The sequence below is a fragment of the Anopheles ziemanni genome, chromosome 3 (genome assembly GCF_943734765.1).
Source record: "Anopheles ziemanni chromosome 3, idAnoZiCoDA_A2_x.2, whole genome shotgun sequence".
NCBI classification, from domain to species: Eukaryota; Metazoa; Arthropoda; class Insecta; order Diptera; family Culicidae; genus Anopheles; species Anopheles ziemanni.
In genome coordinates, this window is record NC_080706.1 from 2,567,516 (window position 1) to 2,593,353 (window position 25,838).

At 46.5% G+C, this 25,838-nt stretch overlaps 1 protein-coding gene across 1 annotated transcript; it reads left to right on the forward strand.

Annotated features, from left to right (window-relative positions):
* The first annotated feature begins 12,113 nt into the window (after positions 1–12,113).
* LOC131287554 (putative odorant-binding protein A10) lies at positions 12,114–18,767 on the forward strand. The gene is given in 3 exon segments (XM_058316612.1): positions 12,114–12,134; positions 14,376–14,535; positions 18,628–18,767. Coding segments are annotated over 3 exon segments (321 nt in total).
* Positions 18,768–25,838: the final 7,071 nt, after the last annotated feature.

The window sequence follows — 25,838 nt, forward strand, 5'->3', positions numbered from 1 at the left end:
AGCGAGTTTCTCGACGGCAATTCGGGCGTATTCGATTCGATTCGACGAGTCACGGCGCAAAAGATGGAATCGGAATCCCCGGCCAGCAGTCAATTTACATGCATTTCCATTTCCGAACATTCCCCGAGCTCCAAGTTGGGTGAAACCTCCTCCCTTCTGATGCTTTTTTCTTTCTCTGGAGAAAAGCCTGTCAGAAGCTGGGCGTCGGGGAGTGGAATTTTGCTGTCTGTTCGTTTCGGTTTCGGTTGTGTCAAACGTGTGGGGAAATATGAAATGTGTACGGATGGCTTAGACGGGGCCAGGAGTTTTGGCATGGCTGGTTGGTCCTTTCATCATGCGGGCGGTAAGACAATGGCACGTTTCACTGACAGACACCAGTGTGTACCATTATTGTCAAAATATTGGTAACGATACGATGTGCAAACACTCGTCAAAACGTCGGCAGTGACACGCTTTTCGAAGGGTATTTGAATAATGCCCGGGAATGTTGATTATTGCTTCTTTATTATACGCTCGCGGTTTAGCCGATAGATGTTTTCCATTTAGTGCTTTTGACATTTGCGTGTGTGTGTGTTGTAACCAATGTTGTGTTCCAATGTCACGTCGTTTGTTTTGTGGAGATGTAAACGTTGTAACATGACATCACGTAGAATCACACATTTTGTTCAAACGTTTTTCTAACACGTTTGATTTACTTGCTTTATTTTTCTTTAATTCTGAAGAAAACGAAAGATTTGAATAATCAAACCAGAAGATAGACTTCATTGTAATTGATTAATTGCTAAACATCGAGCCTGTTGTAGGTCTTGTATATGAAAACTAATCTAAAATAATTATCGCTTGATAATATTTTCCTTGAAACAATTTTCTCCTCACCGCTCGACGTTATCGGTTAACTGACAATCAAGCCGGGCTGGCTGTGTTCTTTCTCTTGAGCCACCGGTCCCAGTCCTTGTTCGTGGGATAAGGTTTACCAGCCGTATCGTTGCCATCGACACCGGGAGAGGATGCGGGCAAAATGGGGACAAAAACATTTAGCGGCGGAAATTAGACAACTTCTCGGCGGCGCAGTATGATATGTCCTCGTTGGAGCCCCACACACAATGGCACGGGGGATCATTTTCCGGACATGTTGCCACTCTTGCGCACCACCGCTTGTTACCACCGCACCTCGGTGATTAGATAAAGCTGCACAGCAGCCGGAAGCGGAAGCCGAAAGATGAAATGCCAGGAAAAGCACAATCACTTTGTTGACATCTTTGTTCATTTCCTTCCTTCCTGACTGCCTTGTGTGTGCCGGTGTGTGTCTGTGTGTTGCCGGTTGGTATGCTTTGTCTGGCGGGCCGCTTGAGAAAAATCTTGAGGTCGACAGATGGATGCAGACGTACGCGAGGTGGAGTGGGTGAGTGTATTTAGAATTTTTGTTTTCCCACTGAAGTTCACTTGTTTCCCTCCCTGGATGCTACTGACAAGTGGGGGGACGGATCTGTATGTGTGCATGCACATTTTCCGACCGGTAAAAGCAACAGAGCGCCGCGGGAATGGCGTATGATTACAGATATGGTACGTCACAGACTCCTGACTGCAGATTCTACAATCAACGCAATCTGGCGTGTCGTTTTCTGCAAAAAAGCAAAAGGTAACGGAGACAAAGAAAGAACAAAACTACAGGAGACAAGTACACCCAGGGCAGCCGGGGTGTGTTCTTGTTAGCCCGCAATTTCCTCGCATTTTCCTCATGGGAAAACCGTTGCACCATCATTTGATTCTTCCTCCTCGCGCGACGTTCTCGTAGTTGATGAACTTTAACTAGCATTAATGAATGCCTTCCTTCCAATTGCGTATAAAATGTTTGTGAAGCGAGTCGTTATCTGTATCAGCATCTCAAATCCCCTTAAAGAGTTCATCTGCCGCAGGGCAAAAATAGCATGAATGCGTAATTTATAACAATTCGCTGTCAATCGTATCCCCATCCCGTTGCATTGCATTTGCGGGCCCCGGATTAAAACGGGCCATCAAAGTAGGAAATAGAAACTGGGCTCTCGAAACGACGACTGTTGGGGACTGTTGGGTCGTAAAATTTGGCCAACGGTTGACTGGCAAAGTGGGGAGGAAAAAAAAAACCCCTACGTTTACTGCCCATCCGACACGGGGGTCCGAAAAGCGCACAAGATCGGGTCAGTTTAGTTCTCCACGCGAGGAAAGCACACCGAAACCGCAAGCTTCCTTTTTGGTCAGTACCCCACCGAAGGGGGAGGGCAAAAAGAAAATTCAAAGCGGGCACAAATCGTGTGCCATCTGCGTCCATCTGCGATCCTGCTCTGCAGTGCTTCAAATCCTTGGTGGTACGGTGATTCGTAGAAAACCCGAGGCCCGTAAAAAAAACCCCCCGCCCGACGCCGGGATGGAAATGAAAAGATGAAACTTTCATGCGCTACCAACTCATAAATGGACAGATAAATCTAAATATGCACTTCAGGCGTCGGATGGATGGTGTGGTGCTTCGTTACTGCTTAGTTTGGTCCGAAAGCTGCCCTTCGCATTCGCATTCTTCTGCAGACTCCGATGGCCAGCTAGTTTCGCCTCGCCACGTGACTAGTCAGCCGTAGACATCGTGCTTCACGTGGTTTAACGGTTTAAACCCGGGACGGACCGGGACAAAGAATGTTTGGGTTAGGGGAGGGTGAGGGTCATAAACACGACATTTTCGTTGGCGTCATGTCTTGTGGGAGTATTCATCACAAAAGGCAGCGAAATGGCAGCCCCCACCCTCTATCCCCAACGTCTGGCACGTTTCACCGTTTCCAGGCCATTCCGATGTATGTGTGCTCCATGTTGGTCTCACACTTCTTTGGATTGCCACCGCTCCTCAACGCCACGCCACGACAAGCACACAACGTATATATGACTTTTCATTACACATTTGTAGTGTCATGGTAGGATGAAGAATTTCTTCTTCGGTTCTTTTCTTCGCCTCCCTCCCTTGACTGCGAAAGATGTACAAAGAACCAACGATGGGGTATATTAGAAATTTTACGACCGAAAAGATTTCCATTTCAGTTTCATATCCCCAGGTTTGCACACGGCCACCAGCGGAACCAGGAGCAAACGTCAACGCTCAGCGGTGGATGAATTCCAATTCCACACACACACATGCAGCAGAACGGCGTCATGTCTACGGATGCCTCGGGAAAGCAGTTAATGAAAATGGCCTATTAATTATGGCAGTTTATTTCGGCAGGTTGAAGCCTCGAGTTCACTTTTTCTTAACACGAGTTTATATGTCACTTGATTATCGTTAGCACCCTGTCCTGAGTGTGGTTTAATGAAACGCGAAGAATCTTTAAAGCTTTGCTGTTGCCTTGGGGTACATCACTTTCTTCAGAAGTTCTTGTGCTACTGCTGCTCTGGTGACAATATTAAATTTGGATGATTGAGTTTGGTTCCAATGGTCGAACAATGTGAAATTGGTAAGATGTGAAGCTGCTGGCAACTGCTGGTAGTTCCAAAAATTTGCCTGTTTCCGTTAATTTCGTTACCATCGTCGATCGAGTACCAGTACTCCATTGTAGGCAGCAAACCTTCCGAGATCCAACAGATTCCTGCATCGACGAAGCCTTCAGGGCGCCGTTTACTAATCGCCTGAAAAGTTCTCTATTATTTATCAGTCTTTGCTGGATTCTTTCTGCTGCTGCACGGGAAAGTTTTGCGAAAAGTCCACCGGCAGTACGCTTAAACGGTGCTACTGCTCGAGTTTTCCGTCGGCTGCGTTGAAAACGAAAACTTTGTGAAATCTTATTAACTTCATGGTGCGAGACAATGCCCCTGCCCCTTCCTTGGCGCCCGTTTCCCAGCCCCTCGGGAGATGTAGATGGAAGCATAAATCCGTGCAGCTTGCAGTCCATTTCCCTGACCAACCGTAAGTGGTTCGTTGTTTACCAGCCGCACTCCGAAGCACGGCAGCAGGAGAGAAATTCTATTACACTTACTTTGACAAAGTTTCGCACTTCCTGACGCTGGCGGCGCTTCGTGATACCCTTGGGAAGGGATTGTGGGTTGTGTTTTGTGGAATAATTTGTCACTTTCAAACCCTGGAACGGTTCCACTATTTTCGCTCGCTGGAGTCGGTGCTGTCGTCCGCTGGCAGTTGTTATAGGAAGCTTGTCATTCGTTTTGAGAAATGTGATTTGTGTTAGGATTTTTTCTGATAGTTTAGATCTACTTCGGAAGAATCGAATTATACATTTCACATTTTTTACCAAAACTAACATTATTTTTTCTGTTTTTATTTCGGAATTTACGGTACGTGCCGTATTGTAAAGGAAACTAAAAAACTCTTTTCACAAACATATATAATATATTCCTAATCATCATTCTTTGTTTAGGGCCAACCGAAGTACGCTCGAGTTGATTTGGTTTTCCTAGAAATAGTTTATTTTAGTGCAAGATGCCTTTTGACTAGGAGTGGCTGACTAACGATTTCTACTTGTTTAAAATCCAAACACTGAACATACACGTATCCTTCGGTTGGTTCACATTCTCAGTATCCTAACTTGTTGACTGATGGAAATATGTGTATCTTGTGAGATTTGGGTAATTCTTATGCTTGATCGTACGAAACCACGTACCATTGTGTTTCTTTAAGGTGCATTATCCTTTTCCCTAACCCCACTCAATTTCTAGTTTGACCTACGTCTCTACCTAGAGACTTAGAATTCTCTCTCCGTTGGTATTTCTCGATTCGATAAAAAAGGATTAGCAGCCTAGCAGGAAAGGGTTTAGAAGGATCAGTTTCCGATGCAGCAGAATCCCTGCACGCACGATCTGGTCAAACGTCGATGGTTCGAAGTGGTCAGGCATGCATTGATGGGATATTTGTCGTCCGTAAATAGTATTAGCTTGCAACTCCTTTAACGAAATCGAAACGCATGCTGGTAGTGAAGTGGAAAAATACTGGCACACACACACTTTGCATCCGCACAGATGTTCCTCGGTCGGCTACAAGGCTACTGTCTTGTAGGTTTCCTCACTCTCGAAGACCAGGAAGCACACTATCTCGTTAGTTGAATTATGAATCTTCTTTGCGTAACTAACCGCAAACAAGAAAAGCTCCCGATGTGGTTGAAGGAACGACAATATCGTAGCGCACGAAGGAATGACGAGAAGCGAAATGTGAAACTGATGAAGTGGGCAACATATTTCCAATCGTCGGAAAGAGTAAGATTTTAGCATAAGTCAATATTTGCTCGGGCTCGGGTGTATGTGTGTGTGTGTGGGTGGGTGTGTTTGTGTGTTATTGGAGCCTAAGAAGAATGTACCGAAGCGCCCAGCTGGTCCTCTCGGTTGTTCCTCGATGGTTGCGGCTGTGGTTTTGCAACATCCGGAACGACAGAGAACGGCATTGAAGATTAACTCCTCGGTAAACATGGTTATGCATCTTATCGAAGGGTGGATGGAGTCCCATCTAACAAAAGCCGGGAGCATCATGGAGAATCGAAATACGTCCCCATCCTCAGGAACAGCCGGGAGTGAAATGTTGTTTGCCGTTGTTGATTCGATTGTTAACAGTAACAATTACATGTCCACTTGCATGAGGCGCTCGACTGCCGACGAATATTCGCTTGGTGAGAAAGGGGATCGGAGCGTCTAACCACAACACGATCATCTCAAGCCTTCCCGACTGGAGGTCCAAGCTTGAAGAGAAACCGCTCCGTGACAGTCATTAATGGTGTGATTATGTAAAATTAATTTTCGATTACAAAACGTCAATCATGGTCGGGTAGAAGGCAATGCAAGGCAAGGCACGGAGGGTTGGATGCTGGTGCACGTGTTTTCTGCTCCTTCATCAACCTCAACTGGCATCAGTAAATCGAAGGATGATATGCAACCTCTTGTGCGTGTGTCGGACAGCTCGTTGAGCATTGAGCATAATGAGGATTCTCTGGAAAGACGACAAGTGGAGAGTAATTAATTGATCAATAAAATTAACTGCATGACTGAATGGCGGCCGGTCACGTGCTGTCGGATCCGGTTGCTCGGAGACTCGGCATTAAGAAATGTGACTATGAGAGCAAACAATGTCGAGTCTGTTTTGCGTGAAGGTTCATCCGAACTCGTTTGATGAGTGAAAGACAGCGTAGCACGAATAATATTGCAGTAAAATTCAAACAACACACATTTGAGTGATTCTGTTCAAGTGAATTATAATTCTTCACGCTTTGTCTGGATTGAGCAGATCCTTCGCTTACTGGTCAGTTCCAATCGAGAGACTTTCCTCTGGAAATGGCTCAATGTAGCAAATTGATTAACATCTCGAAAACGAGCCACGCTGGTAGTCGACTTGAATCGCTTAACCGCATTTCCTCGAACGATCCTCTCGAAACCAGAAGCTGTGGGTTGCACTGAGAGAGAAGAAGAGAGAGAAAAGAGCTTGGAAAATGGTTAGACATGGCTCGCTTTCCAGCTTCGAAGTGGAAGTGACGAGCGCGTTAGCTTGCGCCAACCATTTTCTTTGGTAAATACACTTCAATTTGATTGCTGGCGAATTGGTTTCGGCGGTCGTATTCCCCGGAACGGTGACGCTTAATGCAATTTAGGCTACCGTGCGCTCATTTTCACCTGGCCGGTTTTCTACTTTTCTTTTTTTCCGCACAACGGAGAATGTCAGGAATGACCGACCGGATCGATTTCCGACTCGGAACAACGCTTGGCTTCGAGAAAAATTTGTAATTGAATTCGCTACTGGGCGTGAAAATGAGCTGAAAAGCACGAATCGAAGCACTTCAATCTCGAGCTTTGGGGAGGAGAGGTGCCTTAACGCGTTAAGTTTGGTTTCTTTCAATTTACAGTTTGTGGAATTCGGGTGGCGTCTATTGTAGCACATTTCCAAGTGACCAATCCCTCTCTATTCGCCTTGGAAGTGAAGAATTTAATAAAGACATTTTAAATCCAGGGAATAATTAAGTTGTACTCCTAAAGATATTTTAAGTGAAGATGTTCTTAGAAATATTTTAAAAATACAGTTGAACAGCGGCCCAAACCGAAGAGGCGGTGACCCAAAAAAAATCGCTTTTCCGAGCAGGGAACATTTGTTGCGCGAACGGTATCATTAATAGTGCGGCACAGCCGAGGATAATGCTGACGAACGACGGTGCGCTGGTTCAAGTAACGCCATTAGTCACATCAAAAAATAACACAGCCATCATTAGTACGTCACCGTGTATTGCACCCGGGGGTTGTTCTGGGGAAATCTTTGGCCCGCTTTTCGAACAACACATGACGCCCAAGCCGAGGCACTCGGTTGTTCTCGGCGAACATTTAAAACGACTCCCGTGCCCGGATTCGCCCGCCTTTGCTACAAAAGGTAGCAAGTGAATAATGCGTTTTAACCTATCCCCCCCCCCGGTCGGAGAGGTACCTGGGAAGGATCCGTTGCGCAACATTATTCAAATGTGAGAAGTTACTTCGTAAGACGTCTTGGCGCACCATTATCAATCAACCGGCTCCGGCGCTACGAAATGCTCTTCGCTCGAACGGGCTCGAACTCACAAGTTCAGCGGAGTGAGTTGATTTTATTACACCTTAAAGCCTGCTGATGCCCCTTCGTGCAGTCGGTCGAGTGTGCGATCGGTACGAGTTTATGCAAATTGTACCTCCGAATTAACAAACGCATTAATCCTCAGCCATCACTTAATTGGCCTGACAGGAGAGGAGGAAGTTAATGTTCGGTTTCGTTGCGGAGATCGAAATAATTGATGATGTTTAACGTTAGGTACTTTTTTTATTCTATTTCAGAAAATTACGGAAAATGTATACCACCGAAAGTTTTCCAACAAGCATACATGAACACACACACCCACACATATCCTCCCCTGTCTACGTGCAAAATGTTGTTTGTAATTAAAAAGAACCTTTATTTTGATTACAAAATTCCAATCCCTAACCCGGAAATAGTGTGGTAGAGTGGGAAGAGGATTGTTCGGTGCAGGGGAAATGGAATGGAATGATGTGTTTTGGACACGCATCGGATTTTTCCCGAAATATCGAGCCTCCGACGGAGGACCTCGGAATCGACTCCCATTCGCCAAAACCCAGTTGGCGCATTTCGATAATGGGGTGGAAAATTTCATTAATGTAGCATCCTTCCATTTTCCTACCCACAGACACACACACACACAATCATGTAGCCCATGGCTAAGCAACTGTAAAACAGTGGTTGGATCTGTTCTGGTTCTCCAGAATCAGCGAAAAACCAACGTTGCACACTCACGCACGACGCACGTGATGGTGGAGTATGAATTCAAAATGGGTGACCATCCAATGGCCGGGGACACCATTTTCCCTGCCATGGTCTAGGAAACGCAGCTGGACACGGTGTCCACTTGTGTCTATTAGAGACGTGCGAACAGACCAGCTCAAAACAAAAAGTGGAGTAAATTTGCAACAACCGCCTGAAACATTGTCACCAGCAACACACACACACACCAGGGGATGTCGGTGGGTGGGCGAGGTCTCATGCGAAATTAATGCCTCGTGCGTGTGGGGCGTGTGTGTGTGTGTCGATGTCGCGGAAAGCATGTCGACGTGGTGCTCATTTATTTGTAACGTGCGCGTATTGTTTATCAGTCGCTGCTGCCGTGCGTGTGGCTTTCGGGAAAATCCGTTGTCCGAACCAGAACCAGCCGGTTGCTGCTGATGTGATTAAAATACAGTCATTGCGTTGTCCGAGCAACCGCCAACCATTTGCCATTTCCGGTTCGGTATCTAATCTTGATGGGTGCAGAGTCCCGGGCGCAATGAGATAATTCCGACGGCGGAAAACGGGTGCAATGGGGTGTGCCAATGTGAAAAGTGTCAAGCGGGTAATGACAGAAAAATACCTCGGTTGGAACCACAAATAACACGCATTGAAACGGGAGATACTGCGCATCATGAAGGATTCATCGGTTAAAAACCTGCAACTATAATAGGCGAGGTTGGCGAAAAAAAGACACTCTTGCCGTACAATATTCAACACAATTAAAGGGGAACGCCTCTACGTGACGAGTCACCAAACTGAACGGTCCGCCCGAAGGTCAGCGTGCCAAGGTAAACTTTACTGCCAACTGCAAGCAATAAACGTTTAAAGTTCACCAAATTGCCCTTGCCTCTCGCTTCGTCTTCTTTCGTAATCGATCATACGACATACAGCTCACGTTCACGGGGGTTTCCCATTACCTGCGCCCGAGGGTTAAGCGTTTACAAACAAACATTGCCCACCGCACCAAAACATGACCTGGCTTGGGCCAACCTGGGGTAATTAATATTTCGTTTGCCACAACCCTCCAAGCTGACGTCAGCGGCCGCCTCGTCGGTAATGATTGCCGGACGACGCCGGAGCCTAAGCTCCCATAATACCTCGTCGTTTGTGTGCGTTTTTTGTTGTTGCTGCTCGTATTATGGCTGCCAATTCCCATTACATCGGCGCCATCCCGAAACCGTTGCCGATCAGAGGAATTGATCCCGGCAAACTGTTGAGCCGCGCGTCAAGATCGATTACGAAAGACCGGGGGAAAGCCGGAAACCACGATGGAGGATTTTAAAATAGTGCCACAACAATCGCAGTTGTCAGCTGAGTTTGGAGGGGGTGGCGGCAACCACAACGCCCCCCTCCACCTCCACCTCCACCGTGGGGGAACCTTGGTGGACAGACAAGGGGTAGAGATAACGTTCGATTGTGTTAAAAGGTTCTGCTCAATTATACTAACACGTAATTAAATATGGATGCATAAATCCGCCAAATTGAAACCTAATGGCCCATTGAGAAATTAATTTATGGATTTTGAACGTCGGAATGTCCTTCCCTTTCCGCTCGCCGTTGTACCGGGTTTTCCGGCGTTTGGGATCGGGCCATTTAAAACCCCTTCCTCGCCTCCTCGCCGAGGGAAGCCTACGAGTTCGAGTTCCGCGTTATCTTGAAGCTTCTCGGTGCCCTCTCGCCTTTCAACTCCAGTTTGTCGCCGTCGGTGTAATTGTGTAATCGTTTGGCCAAGAGCTTCGATGCGAATTGCAGTCGCTTTTCCCAATCTGCTGTGCGGATAACACACACTCTCTCTCTGTGTCTCTGTTGCACCGAACGTGAAGGTGCAGCCGATTGTTGCAGCTGGTCCACGGGCAGCTGGAGTTCCCACGGAGATTTTGGGGCCGTCCGCTCGGTCATAAATATAACGAAAATTTTACGCAAATGCGTGCAGTCCGGCGCCCGGGCTCTGAGGCTTTCAGTCGATTAATCCTCGATTAAGATACGTTTTAATATTTATTAAAATTCATTCACACAAAACAAAAAACAAAAGGGGAGAGGAAATATGTACATATATCCCGCATTAAAACATACCCCCCTCCTCACCGTTCCCGGTTCCAGACCGTCTCGATTCACTGAGCACTGATTAAAATTTCATCCTCACCAATCATATTATAAAAAGGCACGACAAGACAAGTGGAAACCAGTGGGGGGGTGGAGAAAACAACATTTAAAAAAGCCAATACCGAATGCAATAAAACCGGTTCGACCAATTTAACATTCCGGGGTTTGGTTTTTTTTTTCGGGAAGCGCTGCACGCACCTCACGAATGAATATTGCGATTGTAATCGCGCAAAGCCTATGATTAAGTGTTTGCTGAGGTCGCACGGCGAGAGATAGCAAATCCTCGGAAAAGTGTGTGTACCGAAAGGGGGTGCGGGGTTACCATTAAGGCTGTTTGTAAACGAATCGGGGTGGATTTGACGCGCGGCACACGGATTGTGTAAAAGTTTACGCGAATTTTTATTATCGCGGCCGGCCGGTGGAAAAACCCCGGTGAGCAAACATGAAAGGGAGGAAAATTTTGTTCCGATGTGTTGGACCGGGGAGGCCATGATTAATTTTGAGCTTAATAAAGGCTCTATTTAAAGGGAAGTAGCACAAAAAGAGTAAAAACAAAAACATATAATGGCCGCATTAAGCACGCATGGATGAAAAATAACGGTGGTTTTTATGTTTCGTTCTATGCTCATTGGTGTTGGACAATAATTAAATGTGGCCTGTGTTTGTTTAAGGATAGAGAAAGGATGTTATGTTTTATTGGAATTAAAGCATCAAACTTACACGATATGTTGTGCTCTTATCCAAAACCAATGATGAGTTTCATGTCACAAACACGCAAAATACTACCGAAACGATTAATGAGGTGTCATAATACATAAACTGTTTATCGTGTGTTCTACATTAGATTTATTATCCCTTGGATGGTCAAGGTTTCATGTTCTTCCTTGCTTCATGCTATCATCTTTCAAAAACAACACTCAACCCTCTGGTCCAGCGCGTTTGGAAGGTTTTCATAAACATAACAATTAAATTAGCTTACTCCTAAAAGCTGCCGTAAGGATGGCCCGGTTTTTCTCCCATTCTGGCATTAGCAAGGTCCTTCCACCCTCCTCAGCGCCATTTGATGGTGCGTGTGTGTGTGTGTGTGTATGCATCGGATGGTAAAATAAATTATGTTATAAAAATCCCATTAGCTGGCTGCTACCGGCAAAGTCCCGAATCCGGTTCACTTTTGGCGCCATAATTTTGTTTATCCCGAACGCCAGACCCCTCATCCTATCCCTTTCCCCTCCTCGGTCCTCGGTGTCATTTACTACCTCTTCTTGTGGCCCGCGGTGGGTAACCAGAGCTAAGGCGCCCTACGGCGACCCACCCTAAGCTGGAGCTTGTTGTGTCGGGACCAGCATGGTTTCCCTTTTTCTCCTTCGTCCTCTCTTCCCCAGCATCCCCACCAGGGAGGGAACGGAAAGGAGGCCATAACTTCTCTCGGGTGCCAGTCGGTTGTAATCCCCTATTAAGTGGTCTCGAGGGGATTTCTTTTCGGTTAATCCTCTTAAACGGTTTCTTGTGTGTTGTTTGTTTGCTCGGAAGGAGTCCCGGTAGGAGATTTTCCCCGCTTTCTCACTCTCTCTCGGAGGAAAAGTTGTTTCCTTTGGAATTTCGTTTTTCGGCGTGACAGAAATAGATCTTACTAGCTTTTCGGTCGTGTCTCGTGTGTGTGATGTTTTGTTGTATGAGGAAAATTAGTCCCGAAAGGAGGTGACGTTCCATGATGAAGTGATTCCTGATAATTGTCGATTTTCAATTAAGAACCACGGCGAAGAAAGGCTTGTATTAAGTTCTAAAGGAATCAGAATTTAAAAGTATACAGTATTATGAAATATAATAATTGGCTGGAGCTACAAATCCACTTTTTTGAGCTCTCAGTTATCTCAAATCGCAACGTAACGAAGTATTTCCACGCCATATCTGGATAGAGCCGGATAAGTGTAGGTAGTTCTAACCGCGAATAACGCATTAAACTCCCCGCTCTCCCCTCCCAACGTTGTTGGCCAATTCGAGCCGCAGGCCAATAAAGGGTTTGCTGGCGAGTTTCATGACGGCTGACGGTAAAAACCCGAAGCCCCGGTGTCGCAACCTTCGGAACTCTACATTACGTCTTTCTTGAGTCTGTCATAAACTTGCCGCCGGCACCGGGTACCTCCCCCGTACCTCCTCCACCTCCACCGATGTGTAAGTTCGATCTACATCATTCGAATGACTCTCTCTCTTTCTTTCTTTCTCCTTTCCTCTCTATCTCTGCCGAAGTGTTTAGGCTGTGAAGTCCCCCGAGACACACAAAGGCCCGGTCCTCTGGGGTGCGTTGCACCTGGATGGATGTCTGGCGAAAGTGAGAAAATCAGCACCACGGCCGTCCATTTCACCCGGCAAAACCCACGATGTAATTTCTTCCAAGTGCCCACCTACATTCCACACAGAAACCTGCAGGTGATCGTTACAATCCCCGCGGGCCCTCAGCTCGTGTCGCCCCGGCCACGTACGACCCGTGCGTTGAAAATGGGTAAGAGCAAGAGGGAGGGGACGAACGTCTTGCCGTTTCTCATGGGCAGCTGCAGCCGTGGTTGCTCCCACCATTTTTCAATCACCCACCCGGTCGAGCGGACGGACGAGGTTTTGTGGTTTCTCAGCCGCGGGTCCACGAGCCAGTGGACAGCACCGGAGTTCGCACTCCGTCATTTGGCGTTGCTGATTGATAGCCACCGGTAAGAGGTTCGCGTTCGGTCGTTCGGCATCGAAGTTGGCGAGGGTTTTAATACAGCGCCGTGCAATCATAGCTACCCTGGCAACTGTTGCTGTAGAATATTTTGCCAAGTGAAATCAGATAGCGTGAGTGCAGGAATAACCGGCTCGAAAAGGTCTATTTCAAGCTGGCCGCTATGAGCAGCAGAGTGTACTAAAAGGCGAGGGATAGTTTCATTACCCATTTATCGAACCATTCTCCAGTGTTTAGGAGTCTGAGAAATTTAACTCCCACGAGTGTCCGCGAACGAGTGCTTCCGAGAATTCTGCAAACCCATTTGCTCCAGAAGCTGCCAGCAACTGTTCGCTAGCGAATCTGTGAAACTTTTCAGTGCGGCCCCACCTTCCGTGTGTGGCTCAGAATCTAGTTCTCGAGCGCGCAGCTTGCTACCGAACAGCTTTAACGAACAAGTTTCCCAACTCTCACGCCCCGTTGCAGCATATCGCATCCGACTCGCTGGAAAGGGAACGCAGCCGTCCACACCCGTTCGGTTTGATTTGCCAGTGAAGGAGAAAGTGACAGTTACACAATACAACGGGTGGCCACTACTCTTCTGACATCGTGTCGTCACGGCAATCACGGTGCCGGTTGGGATTATTACCAGTTGTTTGACGCTACGCCAACCTTGCGAGATTCGCTCGTGAGCCCAAAGCCGCGCCCTGCTATATAGCGCGAGTGTTTACGCTTCCTTCACCCCCTGTCACACAGAAAGCGGCCAAAGATGTCTGGCAAGGTGAGTAATAGTTGGTTGCATAATAGCTTTAAAGAAAAATCCAAGTACGCGCGGTGTGCGACGATAAAGACATAAAAGGGATCCCAGTTCCAATCCCGTCAAACCGAGAAGGTGTACATGATGGGGCTTGCAGGCCGGGTAGCGAGGAGATAATGTTTGCTCGTATTGGTGATTAAAGCCCTCGTGCCCACCGGCCGGAGTTGAAGCCCCTTTCCCTTTCTTTTGGCCCGCGGGGCTGGGAATTGTTTTTAACTACCTTGTCTTACTTTCGTCGTACCTTGCTTGCCTTTCGCTCTTCGCTCAACGCCCTACATAACCTCTTTCTTATGCCATTTTGTTTTGCTTTCTTACCCTCTTCTCGTTTATATTTGGCTTGCTGAAATTTTTGCGGTCACATATTTACCCGGTTCGCAAAAAACCAGGTCAGCAGTCGCAGCAGCAGCAGCAGCATATGTTGGTTCATCGGAGTTGGACTGTGCGCGCTGGTAATGGTGGTACAGCTGGCCGGTTTGGCCGAGGCGGACGCAACCACCACCTCCCGGACGCAGGTATCGGACGAGGCGCTCGACAAGGCGCTCAGCGACAAGCGGTACCTGATGCGCCAGCTGAAGTGTGCCCTCGGCGAGGTGCCCTGCGATCCGGTCGGGAAGCGGCTCAAGAGTAAGTAGACACGTGTTCCTGCCTTCCCGAACGGGGTCAGCCGAACGGGGTAGGCGAAAGTTTTCATTGCATTGTCCCGGGGAGAGCAGATAAATGGAAGCTATTTCACGTTAAAGTTGGAAAAGTTCCGCCAGTACCATCGTCTGAAAGGCGAGGACGAGATAATGGGGTTCACTTAGGAGAAAAAGTAAAACTCAAAAAAATAGCGCAAGGTGGGAAACCTTTACCCCCCGGGGCGCATCGAATCACTTCCATGCCGGGCCGGGAAAGCGGGGAGGCATAATGCGAAACGATTTGAATTTGGCGCCTCTCAAAATCGCACAACTCAACTTGTTAGTTTGTTCGTTAATTAAACACAAGCGCGGGGTGGTGGGGAGGGGGTGGAAAACGGGGGAAAAACGTAAAGTGCAGAATGAAAACCTCGCAATCCATCACCCAGTAGGAGGACGCCACTGGCCAAATGCAGAAGCCAAGGAATTTGACCAACGCAAACAAACCATCGGGATGGAATCGGGGAAAAAGCAAAAAAAGGGGAAGGCTAGCAAAATAAGAAGCTAGGATTTTGCTGTTTGGCCATTTGCAAAGGCAAAGTTTGGCCCACCCTAGCCTCCCAAACAAACGCACGGTCGGTGATTATTCTACGATTTTCCTACGTCCCGTTCCTGCTTTAGTTCATCCGGTTCGGAGTCGTTTTCTTTCGTGTTCCGTTCGTCGTTTTCCCCACTCGTGTTTCGGCTCGGGGCTTCAAAAAAACGCAAAACACAAGCGGAACAAAAGCGGTCTTAATTAAAATTAAAATGATAATTACGTTTATTCCGTTCGATGACGAAAGCGAATGGCATTAGCACGGATTGAGTGTGTGGTGGAAAGCGTGGAAAGGGGATGGAGTTTGCATTATTTGGACCAAAAGTGGCTCAAAGTGTAGCAAGAACTATCTGGCCAATGGAGGAAAACTGAAACCCGGGGAGGGGTGTACTTTTAAAGTTTGGTGGGTTTTCGGAAGTTTGTCTTTGCTGCTATTGGTGTCTTTCCTCAAGTCAACCATGCGGTTTGTTGTGCATTGGGCGCCATCTGAAAATTGTATAATTATTTTTATACGCTTCGGACATAACACAGTTTCCGATTGTTTCCGTACGAATTAATTATTCTTCTGTACTGCAATCGCACTCCAACAACTTGGTTTACAAACTCGGACGAGATTGAGTGTATCGTAGCTGTTTGAGGAAGTCATTGGGTGGAACTTTGTTTAGTTAGCTAAAAGGCATCCTAATCAAATTCAAACTAGAGCTGCAAACATATCCGAAACAACTTCCCCCTGGTATCTAATTGCAAGTTTTTGTGGTTCGCATTCGGGTTTGCCCGGGAACACTTGTTTCGTCTCCGTCTAATGACTTTATTGCTTGTCTGGAGCCCTGATCCCTCGGGAGCTCAATTTTACTACTCGTTGTGTGGTGTGTTTGCATCCCTGTTTGCTTCTTCTGAGGCAAGCAAAGTTTATCGTTTTTGAATAATACTATTGAACGGTGGGGGCACTCCGCATGATCTCCACCCAGACTTTGTGTGTTTGTTTGCCTTTGATTGTTGTCTACAAATTAATCGTCGCTCGTCGTTCCCCCTTTGCGGAAGCGGAAGACTTTAAACGCTCGCTAAGTGACTCGAGAAGGAATAAAACGCCTTCCGTTGCGATGGATGGAGGGGAATATATATATTTTGTCAAGCATTTTATGGGCCGTAATTTCTCGCAGGCAGTCAAACCATTTAACACCACCGCGCGCGGCTTGGGCGACAATAAAAATGCGATTTATATCGTGTAGAACGGAGATGATATGGCCAAACAAGGATGGGAATAAATGATATATAAAGACACCGAAAGTTCCTTTAACCGGCACGCAACGGAACGCGTTGTTTTTCAATTTGATATCAACCCCGGAGTGGATGCAAATTAACATCATTGGGAACAATTGTTGTTGAAATTAATTATGAGGAATTTGTTGCCGAGCAATATGATTTAATTTATCAACGCAATCGACGGCGCACCGAAGTTCGTGCGTGAGGTTGTGATCTATCAAAGTGTCGTTGAATGCCCTTGATGAGGATGAATATCAATTATGAAGCAATTTAACGCATTCGCTCGATGGAGGCTTCCCTGTTGCGCGCGGTGTTCATGAAAATTCCTTCATTACATTGTTTCATTTAATGCGCTTTCGAGAGCATTAACACGCAGGGCACGCTCAGTGACAGCGCCGGGCGTCACGGGCTCATAATGAGATACATATGCGTTCATTAAGTTCTATTCTAAATTCAGCGATTTATGATTCCGTGTTTTGCCACGCATCGGCAGGTTTAATTGCAACAAATACGTCAGCGTGGTCCATATTTTGTGTTGTCGCGTTTATTTTTTAAGTCTCACCTCAGCACACCGCACCTCAACTCCTGTTTAAAGCTCTACCCCCTTTGGTGCAGCTCTTTTGGGGGCGCCATTAAGTGCGCTTTTAACACTTAATTAATTCGCACTTCATGGCACAGGGGTGGTTGCACCCCATTGACACCTGAAAGCGGGGTGGGAGAGGGAGTGCGGCCGGGGTGTCGATTGTCAAAATTGTGGCCCTTTTTCTCCGCTGTTGCTGGAACCCAATTCTGCGGGTGTTTGATTACGCCATGCGTTATTAGTGGTGGTGGTGGGGTTTTACGCGGTTTTAGAAGCGCATAGAGAAGTGCATAGCCGTCGGTGCAATGTGTCAATGTTCTGGTGCGTCTCATGCACGTCCGCCTGTCATGGCCGTGTGTTCGTGCGTGTCGTGCGAGCATTGGCCGTTCGGGAGTGGCAGACGAGCGTGGAATAAATATCACGAACTCGATGGTCGAAGCGCAGGGGGGAGGGAGAAATCGGGGGCAATGTTGACGATGGCAGCGGTTATACATAATTCATCGCCTGGAACGTTTCATGGTTTTGCACCGACCGATCCGCCGAACGTCAAAGAGCTATCCTCCGCGCCCTACCTTTGTTTACTTCAATGCCAATAAATTGTTGCATCCACCAGAGAGACACAGAGGGAGAGAGAGAGAAAGAGAGACAAGGGAAGAGAGATGGTGTTAATGCTGCTGTTGTTAATTAAATTGTTCGCATTAGTCCTAGGAAACCATAATTTATGGTTTGATAGATCGGTTTCGAGTGCAGCTTTGAGTGGGAGTTGGGGGAGTTGGGGGGTGGGGGGATGGACAACGTTTTTGTTTTCTTTCTATTAAACCATTGCAACGTTTTGTAAATGCCTACGACGAGACACGAGCGTCGCCATAGGGTCTATGTAAGCATTTATAAAACAGTTTATGAAACCACCATTTCAGATTGATGTTGTTTCCAAGCAAGCGGTGATGCAATTGGGAGGCAAATTAAAATAATTACTGCAAAACTCTCGTGGAGATTCGTAGAATTACAATTGATTTAATAATATTGACTCATCAATTGACATTCGTTGAATTTATGTATGTGATTTATTTATGCAAAAGAATTGAACATGTTAATTAACAATGGCAGTTAAATTTAAAATGCACTTTAGTGATGAGATCAACCTATTCTGTATACGTTAAACCCGGTTTGACCTTAAACTTTTACTTCCAATATTACCATGGAAACCTCTACAACTATGTAGTTTACTTGGATGGGGAAATTGTGGACCGAGGCAATGAGCGATTAATTTCAATCAATCAGATTTTTGTGCATCTTAGCATCCATCGATCAGTTTGGACTTTAATATAGCTTCCCGATGTGCGACTTTAATGCAAGAGAACGGTGGAAAGCGGACCGGTTTTTCGTCTGAGGTTTGCAATTAAGGATCAATTAAATCAGCAATTAAAAGCTAATTGTTTGCACACATTGCACATGCCTTCGGGGTCTGCGAAAGCTGGCGGTGGTGGCAAACGAGGGAGTTCTTTTTTTGCTTTCTGCCGTTGGTGAAGAGAAACATTATTCGTGCAAAACCATCGCCGGGAAGGACGCACGAAAATGAAAGTGTAAAATTACTAAATTCAACCATCCCATCGCCGCACAACATATCATCATTAATCGTTTTTCTTTACGCTTCCTTTTTCCAGGCTTAGCCCCGTTCGTCTTGCGTGGCGCCTGTCCGCAGTGTACGCCGGCCGAGATGAACCAGATCAAAAAGACATTAGCCCATTTGCAGCGAAATTTCCCGTCGGAATGGAACAAACTCGTGCAAACGTATGCTGGTTAGCTGGGGACGGGAAAGTTTCCGAAAGCAAGCGGTGGAAAAACGGGAGGGAGGTTTAAGTGTTATTAAAACTTTTGTAGGATAATGTAGTAATGTAAGAGTACCTGGTGGACCCTTTCGGAATTGACTGACAGACGGCCAGGGCGGAGCTAATGTAAGAAGATGTGCTGCAAAAATGAAGACACCAATAAAAGCTGTAAAGTAAGAAGAACAAATTCAAACATGAGAAAATTGGTTAAAAGCGTGAACAAATAGCTCGTGTAGCAAGTAAGCCCTTCAGGAAATCACACAATGTTTGCCGTCCATTTGAGCGGGGAAACAACAAAAGTCTTTCCAAACTAAATTGCTTCTGTTCGGGAAGATGAAAAAAGTTAATAAAAACAACTAGCGGGAGACAGTAAGAAAGGTAGAAGTGTAACATGATGAGATCAGGCCTGAAGGACGGTTTCGGATGCTTGAATAAAGTAACAAAAGCGTTCATAAATGACGCTACGAAATGACACACCGGCGAGTCGTAGCCGAAAGTTAAGTTTCACTACTTACCTACTGCATGTTACCTGGTTTTCCTTCCTCGCGCGTCGGTTACGTTTCACTTCATCCTCCTCGACCTGGCGGTTCGAAATTGGAGCCTGGGCCGCATTGTCAATGGAAGGGTTTTTCTCGGGGCAACTAGAAGCAAACTGTCAAGTTTTCCACATTTTCCCACACCCCCAACGTCCCCGTTACCCAAACCCCCACCTGTCGTGGTGATGGCATTTTTGTTTCGAATCTGGAAGGCAATAAGGCTGGCTGGCTGGCTGGCTTGAAAAGTGTTTTCAAAGCGACGGGCATGAATAATTTAGTAGCGAAATATTGAGCCAGTTAATGATTGCAAAGGGATGTTGGGGGAGGGGGGGGGGGGGGGGGGGGGTGGCGACATAAGAAAGCATGAATCGAATGGTGGAAAAATACACAAAACTTTATTGTTGAAAGAAGCATCGGATGGACTGTCGCCGAGAGCCAGGTCCTTCGCACGTATCAATTTTGTTCACTGTGAAGCTGCCGTACCAACACATGAACACCGTCTTCTTCAGATGGCTGAACGGTCTGAGACCGTTCCCTTCCCATCCCCCTTCCCAGAAGGGACATTTTCGTGTGAGCATTATTTTTCTTCACGTTCTATTGTTTACCGGCTGCGTCGCTTCCGGCGGAATACGAGCGTGGTTTAAACTAGCTTGACTTCTGCGCTCTAACGAAAGTGTTTGACTGCAGGCAGGAAACACAAACGCACATGTCCTGGGAATTTACCCCCTGTGTATGTGTGTGTGTGGGTGGGTGTAAAAGCCTTTTGACAAAGTTAAATTATTCTTTCTCAAAGCGTGGAACGCAAACGGAAGGTGTTAAATCCCGGAGGTGACGTTGGAGTGAAGTTGCAGAGAGAGAGGGGGAAGGAGAGAGACAGTGAGTGAGGCGAAGATGAAACTCTCCACCATTTCCGAAGGCTCAAGTCGATGACGGGGAGGGGGGTGGGGTGGTTTGTCTCGGGATGGGGATTAGTTTTGGCTTCTCCTTTCGCTGCCACACCCGACCGAATGATGCTTGGGATTCCGTTTTTCGAGTGTTAGGAAAATATTTTCCTTGTTCGGAAACAATTACACCCGTTTTCGTTACACTCGTCTGGTTTCATCTTGCTCTTTCTAACCGTTTTCCGTCTCGGTCGTTACGGTGGATGCTGGTGCTAATAAATTACGCTCGCTCTGGCCAACGATCCGTATTCTTGGAATGAAGGCAAGAAAAATAATGCCATGCTAGCCTTGAACTCAACTTTACCGTACAAACTAACTTGTTTGCTGCTGCTGTTTTGGCACAACTGTGTAATGATTACGATGAGAATACCGCAACCGGGTTACCTTCAGACAGGCCGAAAGGAACACTCCGAGATTGCATAACAAAGTGCATTAAGGTGAAGAATGCACTTTCCACCTTGAGAGCGATTGCTATCGTTTAGTGAAATATTCCTTTCCGTAAACACCCGCAGCAGGAATACTGGAACTAGTTGCTCAATGTCTGCATGTTATCTTCCTTCATAAGTCATACGATACTTTGCCAAATCGATAACATTACGAATCAAACCAATGCACCACGTGTGTCGGTTTTGATTTAGAGAGTAATATAGCAGGCCATGCTTGACAAAGGTTGTCTGTTGTGGGGGAGAAGCACTCTTTCGTTCGTTCGTCAGACAAGTTGAAGAAAGGGTACCTGAAAGAATAGGAATGGAAGTTTCGCTCAAAGAACCCCCTTAAGGAAAGGTGTAAAGTCCTGTTGAATTATTAATCCTTCCCCGAAGACAAACTCGGGCACTTGAAACGGGAACGGAGGAGCGCAAGAAAATCGCATTCCGCATCGTTCTGGCACTTCTTCTCGTGGAGCGATTGTCGGTTGTGCTTATTTGTGTGAAGATGGCGCGGGAGGAAAAGCATCGGGGAGTGCTGCAGCTCCCAGGCATCGCAGCAAGTTTCGCCAAAGGGAACGAAATCATTGCACACTGGAAACGCCAGGCGACAATCAAGGCGACCAATGGGTTCAACGTCGGTCCTTCGGGCCCTTGGAAGAAGCCTCAAGAACGTGCATTGCAACGGACCGAACGTCCCTCCTTGAATGTGTCGTCAATTTATGCCCCGTGGTAAGTGCCCTGCTGGAAGCACAGGGCGGTCGTCGTCAAGCGTCTGGAAGGCAGCTCGCTCGATTTGGCGCGATGTTTCGTGCTCTATTGTTTCTTGCCCGATTGTGCTCGATTGTGTAAAAACAGTCCGCGCCCGAGCAATGGAGTGCGGCGGAGTTTCCTTTCCCCACTTCGGGTTGGTCTGTTTTCCGTTCGCCTTTCGCAATTTATTAACAATTTATGAGGTTACTATTTGCTCGAGTGCAGTTTCACCTTTTATGCGCTGCATGGTGCAATTGAGGGAGTTTGTAGATCACTTGACGGTAGAGTTGTGTAAATCGGATCCAGATTCATGAATCTGAATGAATCTCTGCCTTATAAGGGATTCATGAATCTTTCGCCGCGAGATTCATGAATCCCAAAGACACACCAAATGGTGTAAAGTCACCAACCAAAAGTCGGTTGAGGGACCACCTTTTTTTTTTTTTTTTTTTTGGTCTCATTGTCCACGCCTATCGGGGAATCGGGGAGATTCATGACAGAACCATGAAAGATTCATGAAGATTCATTAAGGTTTCGAAAAATTCATTAAGCTTTGAATATTCGAATCCGCGAAGATTCATGAATCCATCTGAATGAATCTTAGGTAAAAGATTCATATGAATGAATCTCGCCAAAACATTCATTAAGCACAACACTACTTGACGGCGTCGTAACGGGGCTTGCGGCTTCGTTAGATTTACGAACCCGTGTACCGTTTGTTTGGAGAGCAATAAGAGGAACCTTTTGCCAATCGCAACTGCTCCGAAAGCGCAACCATGGGAACTTATGGCGTTTGAAGAAGTACATCACATAACTGATGCCATTACTACGCAGAAAGCGATTAAACTAACTCCATTTGATATTTAAGTTATATTTTAACATAAATAAAATATTAAGTTCTGTTTACACCACGACCAAAAGTGTTCCTAGAAATGTTAATGCAAATAAAGTGTTCGTAGTACTGATGACAGAATTTTTCCTTCGAATAAATAATGCTTTTTCAATAGAATATTTTGCGTTACGACAACAAGCATCATTAAGGGAGCTCAGTATAAAAATGTTGCCCCTGTTCGGATGTTCCGGCGAAACCGTGATCCAGTAAAACACATTAGGTCCACCAATCACAACAGACTATTAAATCACATCAACACCAGGCTTAACAGAAGCCCCGGTAGCTTCGCTCATTAGGAAAAGGAAAAGATTTTCGTCCCACCAGAGTTGTGCTATTTTTTTGTGCTTTGTCTCCTCTGCGTCCCCCCCCCACTTCATCGCCACCCAACTCATCCGAAAACATTATCTTCCGAAGAAAAACGCAGCTCCCCGCAGGCCAGGCTCTAATGGAACTAATTTCGCTGTTTACAGGCCACGGCGAGGGCTTCAGGGGTTTTGTGTTGCCATTTATGACGCTTATCAGCACACACTTTGCTCGGATGGTTTTGTTTCTTGAGAAAAACGGCTTACGCCGTCGGAGGAGATTGTTTTTCTTCCGTTAGTTTTTTTTTGTCCGGCGCCACGTCGAAAAGTGGCGGCCAAAGAAAAAACACAAACGCCGAATTCGAAAAACCGAGTAGCGCAATAGTGGAGTCGAACGAATAAGATAAAGTAATTATTTGTAACTAATTGCATCGGAAGTTTTTACGCCTTAAATGGTCCGGGCGAATGGGGGGGGGGGGGGGGGGTGTTCGCAACACACAGTCTGACTTAATTATTTTCCATTTACTACCACACGTCTACCCGGATGAACCCGGTCCCCCCCACCCTGTCTACTTTCCCTATTAGGGCCATTACTGTGGGTTTGCCTTTTTCGAGTGAACACGAAAGAGTGTTGTTCTATTTTTGCGGTTCCGCATGTCCAAACCGGGTGGGCTGGGTGTGGGTGTGTTTTGGTCCTTGTTGGTCCTGACGCACACGGGCGACCTTCGCATCCCTCGGATGTGGCGTAACCGATGTTCACGCGTGTAATCGCCCCTGGTCGCGAGGCGTACGACATTACCGGTTTTCCCCACAGCAAAAAGGGACCCACCGTTGGATCCTGATCCTTTCTACGCCAAAGGACTCCCATTGGTTGTCGGATGCGGAAGGTAACGGTACTCGGTCTTGTTGTAATTTAAATGTCACTTTGGTTAGGTTTGCCAAGCATTGCGTTTCGTTTGCGGAGTTGGGGAACTCACTCCCTCCACGGGTTTTCGGCTTGTGTTCGGCCGGTGTCGTTGTCTGCTGCTGACACACGTTCACCACAATCTTTTGCCCGGGCCCCAAACATGGGCGCACTCGCGCACTCGGACCGTTTTTCCAGCTTCAGCGTATCTTTTTCGCAGTCGACTCTGGTTTGGTACGCCTTCCGGGTGGGAGAGGCATGGTACGCCTCCACGTTTAGCAGCGACCCGACCCGGAGAACGTTTTCCCTTTTTCTGTCAAATCCTTCCCTCGGCGTGCCATTTCCCTCCCATTCGTCCCGCACTCCGAGGGTCCGGCTGGTAAGAGCCGTCGCAAGACGTTCTGACACGTATCTAATGCGATAATATATAATGAAAATTTATGCTTTCGCCAACTGACAGGCGAGAATTCTACCCTTACGCAGCGTTGCGCCCCTTTTCCGGCTCTGCACCTTTTCGAATGGTTGGGCTCGAGGTTCGATCGCTCGATGGATGTCGACATCCGGTGTCAGACGCTTGTTCTTTTTGCCGGGATGATGTAGAACAGCAAAGCTAAGGGCGGTAAAGGTCGAGTTCCAGTTTGGCCTGTCCTCTTATTGTCAGTCAAATCCGTGGGCTTTACAAGCGACTGTTTTAATAGAAAAATCATACGACCCCGTATGTTCGATCTAACAAATGTATGCTGTGTTCAAAGGCAAATTCTTGCGGTAAGCGGTAATTAGTTCAAATGTGTTTTACAAAAGATTACTTCACTTACAAAGACCTTTTCTTAAAGTCCTCACCCATGGTAATGCAAATCATTATTGCAGTTTTCAAAAAAGTGTTATAAATACTTTAACAACCGTATTAGCAAAATTCACAACAACGAACCATGCCGGAAGTTTATAGCAACGATAAAAAAGCTTGAGACAAGCAGATGTTACACATTGCAAATGAGAATTTAATTCTATGGTCGAAAGCGAAAGGTTGAAATTAAACTCTCTTGAATGAAGCGTCAATAATGCACATGTTGTTAGAAAACCTCTCAATTAAGATGTTTAATAGTATGGTTGAAAAATTACAACAATATAATTAAAAGCCAACCTGTATCAAGCTTGCTCTACGATATGCATAATAAGTAGTAGTACGTGTACTAAATGTAATTAAACAAAGTGACAACTTCCTCCGATTGCTCTGTTGCAAATTACTTGAAGAATTTCAGATCGATCTTGAAGGACGACTCAATTTCACTTTCCGCAACTATTTGCTAATTATGACGAAGAAACGCTAGCAATCCTCTAGCTCTCTATTTAGCATACAAATTAGGAGATGAACTTCGACGGCAGTGTCTCCAGCGTGGTGAACTTAAATCAAGCATCTGGGCCTGTCTATCGGAACTAGTTGGCTTCCACTTCAAAGACGGTAGAGATGGGTTGAGTTAGTGTCGGGGAAATAAACGGCCAACTATTTGACGACATTACACGGGCACGCCGCACCAACGGAACGACGATGTTGCTTTGAGGGGACGATCTCAGCCCCCTGAAACGACAACTCCATCTCGGTAAACATTAATTACATTCCTCGGGGCGTTGCCTTGTTACCTTGCAGCTCAGGAATTTGCACACTTAATTTGTACTCCATTCGGAAAACCGCAAAACCGGCTATAATCATCCTTGGCTTGTCTTTTCTTCCCACTGATGACCGCAACGTGTCAACGGATAGGGGTTCCGGTGCAGAATAAGCCACGGGGATGCCATTTTTGCCAGCACTCCGACCGGTTTTCACATTCCTGGGGAATAATCGATTGGACTTCTAGTCCTGGCGTCGGAATTCTATCGGAGAGTCAACCTTCAAGAAGAAAAGAACCCAGAAGGACACTAACGATCCCCTACCCCTCTCTACTGTCCCTCCCATCTCGCATCGTTCCTGGCAGCTTATGAATGCAAATGCCACGCGGGGGAAAAATGCATAGCTTATAAATAACGACACGCCCCGTCCGGTTCCTCCCGCGCTGTGTTCCATATTATCGACGCGCAGGAAAATAAAAATGAAACGATAGCGATTTTATGGCCACATTCTTGAAAGCACCACTCGCGAAATAGCCTTCGATCGGAAGAGCGGCGCGGTGGGGGAAGGGGAGCAACTGTCAGGGTGGGTCGTCGAAAAAAAAAACGGAAATACAGTAACCATTACACAAACTAATTCAGTAATGCTGAGCAATTTATTCATGAAAAGATGTTCTAACGTCGCCCGCAC